This window comes from Rhagoletis pomonella, unplaced genomic scaffold (assembly GCF_013731165.1).
Source record: "Rhagoletis pomonella isolate Grant_MI unplaced genomic scaffold, Rhpom_1.0 Rhpom_scaffold_00014, whole genome shotgun sequence".
NCBI classification, from domain to species: Eukaryota; Metazoa; Arthropoda; class Insecta; order Diptera; family Tephritidae; genus Rhagoletis; species Rhagoletis pomonella.
Window position 1 is genome coordinate 12,717,780 of NW_023458568.1, and position 10,059 is coordinate 12,727,838.

General features: G+C 41.8%; 1 protein-coding gene across 1 annotated transcript; it reads left to right on the plus strand.

Annotated features, from left to right (window-relative positions):
* Window positions 1-1,300: 1,300 nt before the first annotated feature.
* LOC118749241 lies at window positions 1,301-9,784 on the plus strand. The gene is made up of 3 exons (XM_036484038.1): window positions 1,301-1,740; window positions 7,887-9,418; window positions 9,491-9,784. The coding sequence occupies exons 2-3, from the start codon at window positions 9,310-9,312 to the stop codon at window positions 9,736-9,738; spliced, it is 357 nt and encodes a 118-aa protein (XP_036339931.1). The 5' UTR covers window positions 1,301-1,740; window positions 7,887-9,309; the 3' UTR covers window positions 9,739-9,784.
* Window positions 9,785-10,059: the final 275 nt, after the last annotated feature.

The following is a 10,059-nucleotide window of genomic DNA, read 5'->3' on the forward strand; positions in this document are numbered from 1 at the left end:
ATGAAAAATATGTAACGGTAAGAACGGCCCATATATATGTATATGAAAGAATACACACATGCGACGTATCTAGCCATTGTGTGTCACTCCTTTAAATTATAGGTATTTTTTTCTTATTGTATTAAAAATATAACGTTCGTAACACTTTAGTAAATATTAATCCATATATTAACTAAGTATATATTAAAGACTAGAAGATGACCCGGTGAACTTCATATCATCTATAATTTATCTGAATTTCACTGTGATCAATTATAACAAATCTTCAAAATGCAATACATTGAGATCACTAATACTGCCTGCTGTTATAGCTGATAAAAGATTCCACACCTATGAGATGTGCCACGCCCCTTTTTACAAACTCATTTATATACATATATTTTTCCATAAGCACCTACCATAGGTATCTGTGCATTTCAAATTTCGAGTTCATATGACTATAATTCCGAAGTTAGAGTTGATTAAAAATTTTCACTATGGGAGGTATCCCCCATCCACCTCCCCCCTTGGCGAGATCCAATTTTTTTACCCTATTATAGGTCCAGGAGTCATGGCAATACTTTGGCAAAATTTTATTCAATTCTGTCCATCCGTTTAGGCTGCAACCTGGCACATACACACATACATTCTTCCACAAATATATAGTAGATTTAATTTGAACCGCCATATTGCGGTTCATTAAATAAAAAATAGATATCAGAAATGAATTTTGCATATCACAAAACTCCGGAGCACAACTCTTTATTACAAAAAAAAAAAATCCTAGCACCTTAGTAAATATTAATCTGATTATGGACTTAGTATTAATTAAAGATATTTTCTTTTAAAATTGCGCAGGCTCGAAATTGATTTTAGGGCTATGGTCTAAAGGGCTTTTTTTCTTAGAATTTTATGTAGAATCCGAATCTGCTAGGAACGATGTCGAAAAAAAATTGTAAGCATTATTGTACGTTATGATTAAGTAGTTGGCAACGCGGGAGCCATTCGCTAGCAAGAGCACTCGCTGTATACACATATTGTATGTATGAACATACTTTCCATTTGACAGAAGAGTATATATTTTTCCTTTCATCAATCGGTTTTTGGTATCCACACAAAGCTGCAGTACTCGTGCGCGAAATAGTTAAGCGAAATCCTAAATATCCGCATAATTTCTACCGTTTCTAAAAAGAAGTCGTAGTGCTCGTGCGTGAAAATCATAGACTCTCAGAACATATATTTAGTTCATCCGCATTTTGTAATTTAACCGCATACGGCTTATTATAATAAATTTGCTTTGTAAAGGGCGTACAAATAAAGTACCATTAAATACATTTGTAGACTCTTTCATTTCCGCCAACAAACGCCATTTGTGTTGTGCCAAAGTGTTCCGGCGAAATAAGCCGTCCAACAGCACCGACATTTGAGTGCACCAGGTGACCATCCGCTCCATCGTCGCCACGAAGACCGTGCAGTCAGTTCACCACCGCCACCCCGTCACCGCAAGAGTTGTGTCGCCTATCAACAGGTGATCATCCACTCCATCGTCGCAACGAAGACCGTGCATCCAGTTCACCACCGCTACCCCGTCGCCGCAAGAGTTGTGTCGCCTATCAAATCGCCACCGTTGGCGATCACTTGGAGATTGTACCTCCCGCAGCACCACCACTCGCCACAAGGAAGCCCACTGCGCGCCATTTTGGTCCTTCTGCGCCAGCAGACCCCGAACCAGCAGGAAGTAAAAAATCCCTATTACAAACCGTAAGTAAGCATATATTTCTCCTAGTGCTTCATATTCCCACGGTATTTACAACATCCACATTTACAAGTCTTGCATTAAAATATTTCAAAAAAAATAACCTAAAATTCATAAAAACCTTGTGTGCCATTTTTTCCAAATAAAACGGCATCCTCAGCCCGTTAAAGAATTTTTTGGAAATTCGTGCATATACATACATATATGTATACTTCCAAGTTTTCGAGTAAATAAGTTCCGAGAGCCAATATCCCGTATCTCGAAAATACATACATATATGCATGTATGTACATATGTACTGATTTCTCTTCCCGCCTATTTGTACATATTTTCCCGCTCGAGCGTTTTACACATACAGTCCACACATATATATACAGTTCTACTTACAAGCACATAGGCAATTTTCTATTACCCCTCCTCCTACATTCGGTTTTACCAAATCAAATATAATTTCTCATTGATATTTATGTATACAAACTTAAATTCCCCACAACGTTTGCTCGTAATAATACATAAATTTTAAACATTTTCTCAGCAGTGTTTCCCCTTGTTTAAAATAAAAGTTGCGATTTCATGACAACAAAGGTGCACAAGTGAGACAATATTACAAAGCGACACATAAACACACATATATAAACACATAGGCATACTTATATACACACAATCTCATACATATCTACATATATAAAGTGCGATACAGTGGTCGGTTTGCAGTGCGATAAGGTTAATAAACAAAAGTTGACGGCGCTTATATACAAATACCATTGGTTACAGTCCCGCGAATTAAATTTGCATTTTACCAAAAGTAATAGAAGCGCATTCTCGTTCTTCAACTGTGTGGTCCTCCTATATACATACACATAATACTGAGGTCACAGTCGCGTGAAATAAACTTGCATTTACATAAAATAAATTAAATCTCGTACACTTTCATTCGCTGAGCAAGTTTCTCGATATTACTATATTCTCAAAAACGGTTAAATAAATAAATTAGTAAATAAATTAAATCTAAATTTTTCTCTAATTTGCAATCGACTCATTTAATATCACTGTATATTTACTTCTCTGGCATTCCTTTAAAAAGGAATTGCATTAAATTCTCTGGCATTCCCTTAAAAAGAAATTGCATTAAGTTCTCTGGCATTCATGTAAGAGGAATTGCATTTACTTAAAAAAAAAAAAATTAATAAATTTTATTGCATTCTTAGTATTCTCGAGTTCTTTAAATCTCCCTCAGGCATCTCTCTCTCTCAGTCTCTCAACCCCAGTCCTTTCAGACTAAATTATAAATTTTCTCGGGGCTTAACGAAGAATCCCAAATTCCCAACATGAGTGATGAAGAGAAAATCGTTGCGATCGAAACTCAAGCAGGAAAACTTCAAAAAAAGAAAGGCAATTGGCCTCCGTTAAGTTTATTGCAGAGACTGATAATTTAGTCGATTACTGTTCAAGATTCAAATCTCTACCTCTCGAAAATAACTCAGAATCAAGCCTGAAAATAAAAGATACGAGTTTAGACAATTTTTGGAATCGAGTTCAAACTCTTACGATGTAGTTGTAGAGGCAGACAAGCAAGACCTTCCCGAAAATTTCAAAGCTAGTGCTTTTCGCAAATATCGGTCTTGTCTCGATCAATACGAAGACACTAAAGCTCAAATCGCTGACCAGCTCCATCTTCATAAGCAAGTGAGCAATCCCATGCCGACTCACTCTACATCACAACCCAACTGCCAGTCTGGCCTCGGCTTAACCGTCCCTCCTTGTGAGACCGAAGTATTTTACGGAAGTTATGAACAATGGCCTTCTTTCCGGGATATGTTCACAGCGGTATATATAAATCACCCTGAACTAACCCAAGGCCAAAAGTTGTACCATCTCAGGTACAAAACTCAAGGAAAAGCCAACCAAATAGTAAAGCAATTCTCTCTCTGTGATGAAAGCCTTAATCTCGCATGGGAAGCACTTCGGTCTCGATATGAGAATAAGCGTATTTTGGTAGACAACCAAATACGAATCTTAATGAACCTCAAACCCATTCCCACCGAAAGCAGCGAAGACATACAAAGGCTGCAGTCTTCAGTAAACAACTGCCTTCAAATTCTCGCAACTCAGCAAGTCTCAACTGAAAATTGGGACCCCATCCTTATTTATATAGTAACCTCTAAGCTTCCCGAAACTAAAGTATCCCTGTGGGAACAACCCCTCAGCTCGAGGAAAGACCTGCCCAACTGGTCCCAAATGGGCCAGTTCCTCACCACTCGTTATGAAGTGGCCGAAAGAGTTGATCAATGGCGCCTGCCGAAGGCGAGACCTCCTGTTCAGCCCAATAGCTCTTCAAAGCCGCCTTTCTCTCATAACAAACCACCTTTTAAACCCCCTCACTCTCAAAACTTTCAAAACAGATCGATGTCACAAATACAATCTCACGTGACAGAGCAGCGAATAATGCACAAATGTTCGATGTGTAAGACCTCCTCTCATTCGCTGTGGAACTGCTTCAAATTCCGAAAGTTGTCAATCTCTGATCGCAAGAAGTTCGTAAGAGAAAATAATATGTGCTTCAATTGTCTATCCCAGTCACACTTGTTGAAAGATTGCCCTAGCACACAAACCTGTAGCCATTGTAGTGAACGGCACAACTCAGTGATCCATAAAGCCACAAACTCCATGCCGAAAAGGCAACCCCCAAGAGTACAAAAAACCAGTTCGCAAGTGGCAACCACAATTACTACAAACTCAAGTGTGCACACTTCACCCCAAACAGACACTAATGAACAGGAAGCAGTAGGAACTCAGGTGCAATCATTCTATTCAGAGAATGAGAGCAAAATACTCCTCTGATGGTCGTTATGTGGTCAGGCTTCCGTTCAAGCCAAGTTTCCCCAAAGAAATCTCTTTAGGTTACTCTCAATCCCATCTCGGAATGGGGAGAAACCTCCTCAAAAAGGGCGATTTAAAGGCCTCATATGATAATGTCCTGGAAGAATACCTCACCCTAAACCACATGGAAAAAACGGTTTCCCAAGAAAAATTCCTCTCAGGCAAGTACATGTCGTTCTACCTCCCTCACCATGCGGTCATTAAGCCCGAAAAACGAACGACAAAAGTACGAGTTGTCTTTAATTCATCAAAAATGTCGGGATCCGGTTACTCTCTTAACGATATATTATATACCGGACCAACTCTCCAGCCTGCTTCTCATCCTCAAGTGGCGAATGTATAAATTTGTATTTAATGGTGATGTCGAAAAGATGTACCGACAAATACTGCTACCTCCCGAAGACCAGGACTTTCAAATAATAATCTTTCGTTCACCCACAACCAGTCCCATTCAAGATTATAAATTAAAAACGGTCACATTCGATGTAAACTGTGCGCCCTACCTCGCCATTGGCACACTTCACCAAGTAGCACAAGATGAAAAAACCAACTACCCAATGGCCGCCCCCATTCTGAATAAAGAAACGCATGTGGTTGACATACTCTCTGGCAGCCACGATCTGACAATCGCCACTCAATCTCTCACCCAAGTCATCCAGGCCCTAAACTCGGCAGGCTTTCCCTTGAAGAAAATAACAGCGAACCACCCAGAAGTTCTTAAAAATATAAGGAAAGAAGACTTGCTCGATACTAATTTTCTCGAGTTCGAAAAAGCAAGTATCACAAAGACTCTAGGGATCCAATGGAATGCGCTCACAGACACGTTTTCCTATACGATCGACTCCATCCCAGCCTCATCTGCTAGCACTAAACGACAGATTCTCCCCTCTGTCGCGAAACTTTTTGATCCCGCAGGGTGGCTTACGCCGATAATGATCAAGGCAAAGATTCTCTTACAAGAGCTCTGGATCGACGGAACTCACTGGGACGAGAAAGTCAAACCCCTCCGTCTTGTTAAATGGTCTCAGTTCGCAACCAATCTCCATACAATCTCGAACATTCAAATTCCTCGATGGGTAAACTTTATTCCTGACCAGCATGTTGAACTCCATGGATTCTGTGACGCCTCAAAAAGGCATATTGTGCCAACGTATATGTTCGAACTACTCATGGTTTCAGTACCTCTTCCCATCTTCTGGTTTCCAAAGGCAAGGTAGCACCCCTTCGAACTAGTTTATCCCGGCTTGAGCTCTGCGGAGCTCTTCTCTTAGCCAAACTTGTCGCAGCTGTCCAGTCCAATCTCGACCTCTCTCAAAGAAAACTGGTACTATGGTCTGACTCTGAGATTGTATTGGCATGGCTGGAAAAACCACCCCACTCTTGGAAAACGTTCGTCTCGAATCGCACCGCGGAGATCTTGGAACTCGTCGGAAACGCCACCTGGCGACATGTACGCAGCAGCGACAATCCCGCAGATATGGGCACAAGGGGTTGCAAGCCACTAGACCTAGCAGCGTCTTCGTTATGGTGGAACGGTCCTGCTTGGCTATCCAAGCCCCCCGAAGAATGGCCAAAACCCTTAGTTCGAAATGTCAACCCGCCGGAAGTGCGAAGAGTGAAGGCATTACTCACCACCGAAGAAGATCCCGATGTTCTGGACAGGTTTTCCTCTTTCTCTCGAGCCTTGAGAGTGATGGCCTACGTCTTCAAGTTCATCAGACGACTAACCGACAAAGCGCCAGGAGCTCATGACCGCGCATCCTCCCCGCTATCACATGATGATCTCCGCTACGCGAAAATTCGTCTGATTATAATCACGCAAACCCGTCATTTCTTCCATGAAAGGGCCCGCTTGGAAGACTCCAAACCCATTGACAAAAAGAGTTCACTATTAGTTCTTAACCCCTTCTTGGATAAAAATGGAGTTCTCTGCGTCAATGGACGCCTTGCTCATGCTATCTTGAGCTATAACGAACGTCACCCCATTATAATTCCGGAAAAGTCCCGATTCGCATTCCTTTATCTAAAGTTTCTCCATGATCTACTCCTCCATGCAGAAGTACGACTTATGCAGCAGATGACCAGGCAAGAATTCTACATTCCCCGGCTCAAACCCCTCATCAAAAAATGCATTTATCAATGTAAATCATGCACCATTCACAAACAGCAAATGAGCTCGCAGATTATGGCTGCCCTGCCGCCCGAACGATGCACCTTCGCTCCGCCCTTCACCACCACCGGTATCGATTTTGCTGGGCCTTTTCAAATAAAAGCTATAAAAGCTGAAAGGCTATGTGGCCGTCTTTGTGTGCTTCACAACAAAGGCGGTACACCTCGAGCTGTGCTCAGACCTGACCAATGAGGCATTTCTCGTCGCCTTTGCTCGTTTTGTTGGTCGCCGTGGTTACCCCGCTAAAATGATGAGTGACAATGGCCAAAACTTTTATAGGAGCCAAATAAGACACTGAAAAGGAGTTCTCTGTCTTTCTCCAAATGGTATCCCGTGATGTTGTCCAAAAATACTCACCCCAGGGTATTAATTGGCAATTTATCCCTCCCAGCGCCCCGCACATGGGTGGCTTATGGGAGTCGGCAAGTTAAAAGCTTTAAACTTCACTTCAAAAGGACTGCCGGGCCCCACAAATTTACGTTTGAGGAGTTTACTACCCTTTTTATAAGAGTAGAAGCTGTATTAAATTCTCGTCCGATATCTCTACAGCGCTCTCACCTGGCCACTTCCTCCGGGGTGCTCCCCTCCTCTCATTCCCCGAATCGAATCACGAAAACCTCTAGCTCATTAATAGATGGGAAAAACTCAAGGTCTTACACCACCAATTCGCAAAACGATGGAAGGAAGACTACCTTAAAGACCTTCATAAGCGACACAGGTGGAAGAATGCTCAAGTAGAACCCAGAATCGGAGAATGCGTAGTCATTAATGATGACACACTCCCGCCCACGGAATGGCGCCTGGGCCGCATCGAAAGGTTGCACCCTGGAAAAGATGGACACATTCGTGTGGTCGACGTCCGCACCCAAACAGGCCTACTCACTCGGCCATTAGTAAAATTAGTATTTCTGCCTTCGAGCGAAGACTCCCCCTCCCGCATTGAAACCAATTAGCCCCACTCCATAAAAACCTCAAATGAATAAGCATCTAAATGGCCGCACACCTTTTCTCATACACCACACACACATACATACTTCTCGTATCTCTCTCCTATGCCTCCCATATAAAAACTAAAGGTCTCCGTATATTAACTCTTTACAGATGGACGACAGGGGAACCCCCACGCCAGCGCCGCGCACATCGCTCGCTACAACATCACACACTCTTACACCGGAATAGTACACCGGCAGCTCGCCGCACGAATGTGAACTCCGCAGTGCAGCCCCCCAAACGCCTGGTCCACACAAATAGAAACGCTCCCCAACGTGGGGGATCAGGGCGTACACCACCGCGCTTCAAGCACCTCGGACACCATACCTCAGAGTCCGCAAATGGAAAACGCACCGTTCGACGTACCGCCCGTGGGCTACAAACTGCCTCCTATCGGGGTAAAGTCACCAGCATCCTGGTTCATGAGGCGATGCGGGCTCTACAGGAGCTGAAGGAGGCACTAGCCGCTTAATGCGTCTAGGGCCGGCAGGATGTTGGAGCGACCAATGCGGAAACCCGTCCACAGTATTTCATCGAATGTATTTATTGAAGTTGTATGCATTCATATCTATGCGATATATACGCTAGCACCCTATGTATGTATTTATTGAATTTGTATGCATTCATAACTATGCGTATCTACTTTTGAATTTGTACTAAAACATCTACCAAATATGATTTTAACTTTTGCCATTGTATCTTTTGAATACCTTTGAATTTATATTTATCAAACTGCATACATTGCACTTGGAATTATATTTAGTGAACACTTTATGTAAGCATTATTGTACGTTATGATTATTTAAGTAGTTGGCAACGCGGGAGCTATTCGCTAGCAAGAGCACTCGCTGTATACACATATTGTATGTATGTACATACTTTGCATTTGACAGATGAGTTTATATTTTTCCTTTCATCAATCGTTTTTTGGTATCCACACAAAGCTGCAGTGCTCGTGCGCGAAATAGTTAAGCGAAATCCTAAATATCCGCATAATTTCTACCGTTTCTAAAAAGAAGTCGTAGTGCTCGTGCGTGAAAATCATAGACTCTCAGAACATATATTTAGTTCATCCGCATTTTGTAATTTAACCGCATACGGCTTATTATAATAAATTTGCTTTGTAAAGGGCGTACAAATAAAGTACCATTAAATACATTTGTAGACTTTTTGTGCCAAAGTGTCCGGCGAAATAAGCCGTCCAACAGCACCGACATTTGAGTGCACCAGGTGACCATCCGCTCCATCGTCGCCACGAAGACCGTGCAGTCAGTTCACCACCGCCACCCCGTCACCGCAAGAGTTGTGTCGCCTATCAACAGGTGATCATCCACTCCATCGTCGCAACGAAGACCGTGCATCCAGTTCACCACCGCTACCCCGTCGCCGCAAGAGCTGTGTCGCCTATCAAGTTGCCACCGTTGGCGATCACTTGGAGATTGTACCTCCCGCAGCACCACCACTCGCCACAAGGAAGCCCACTGCGCGCCTCTTGGAAATAGCAACAACGCAAACAGAAGAGGAAGTGACGAAAATGTTCAATACTTTTGTGGTGATGTATGGTAAAATAGCGGATGACGAAACTCGTGTTTTGCCACAAACGCCCCAGAAATCATTCCTCGATTTCGAGGAAGAAAGTAACGGTAAAATTATTACACTTAATATTCCATTAAATATGTGTATAATTATATACGTTTGTTTATCCACTTAAATAGATGTTGGCATACAGTGTATTTCCGGAGACTCAGAAAATTATCTTGAGGAAACAATTTTATACTTAATCGAACGAGACACAACAACAAATTGTCTAAAAAAACATCCAACGATTGAAAACGTTTTTCTTAAATATAATACGCCATTACCCTCATCTGCGCCCGTAGAACGGTTGTTTTCATTCGCTGGGATTGTGAATCGTTCCAGAAGACAAAAACTTAACGATGTAAATTTTGAATTGCTTGTTTAAAGGCAAGCTAACAGCTTATAATAAATACATATGTTCAAAATAAACGTTTGAAAGAAAAAAATTGACGCAATTTTGTTAATGATTTACTTAGTTTGGTGGTTGTGCATTGAATTTTAACTACCAATACGAACTTTCTTAATCAATAATAATTTTACTTATAATGCAAATGAAATTTCGTTATCAGTAAAAATTTACTTGTTTAATGCAAGAAAGGATCATCTCCGTCCAACTTTTTTCACTGTATTTGAGCAATAATATGGACAACAGAGTTTGTAAACATACCAATCGGAATGAGAATGCATGAGTAATAGAAACTATCAA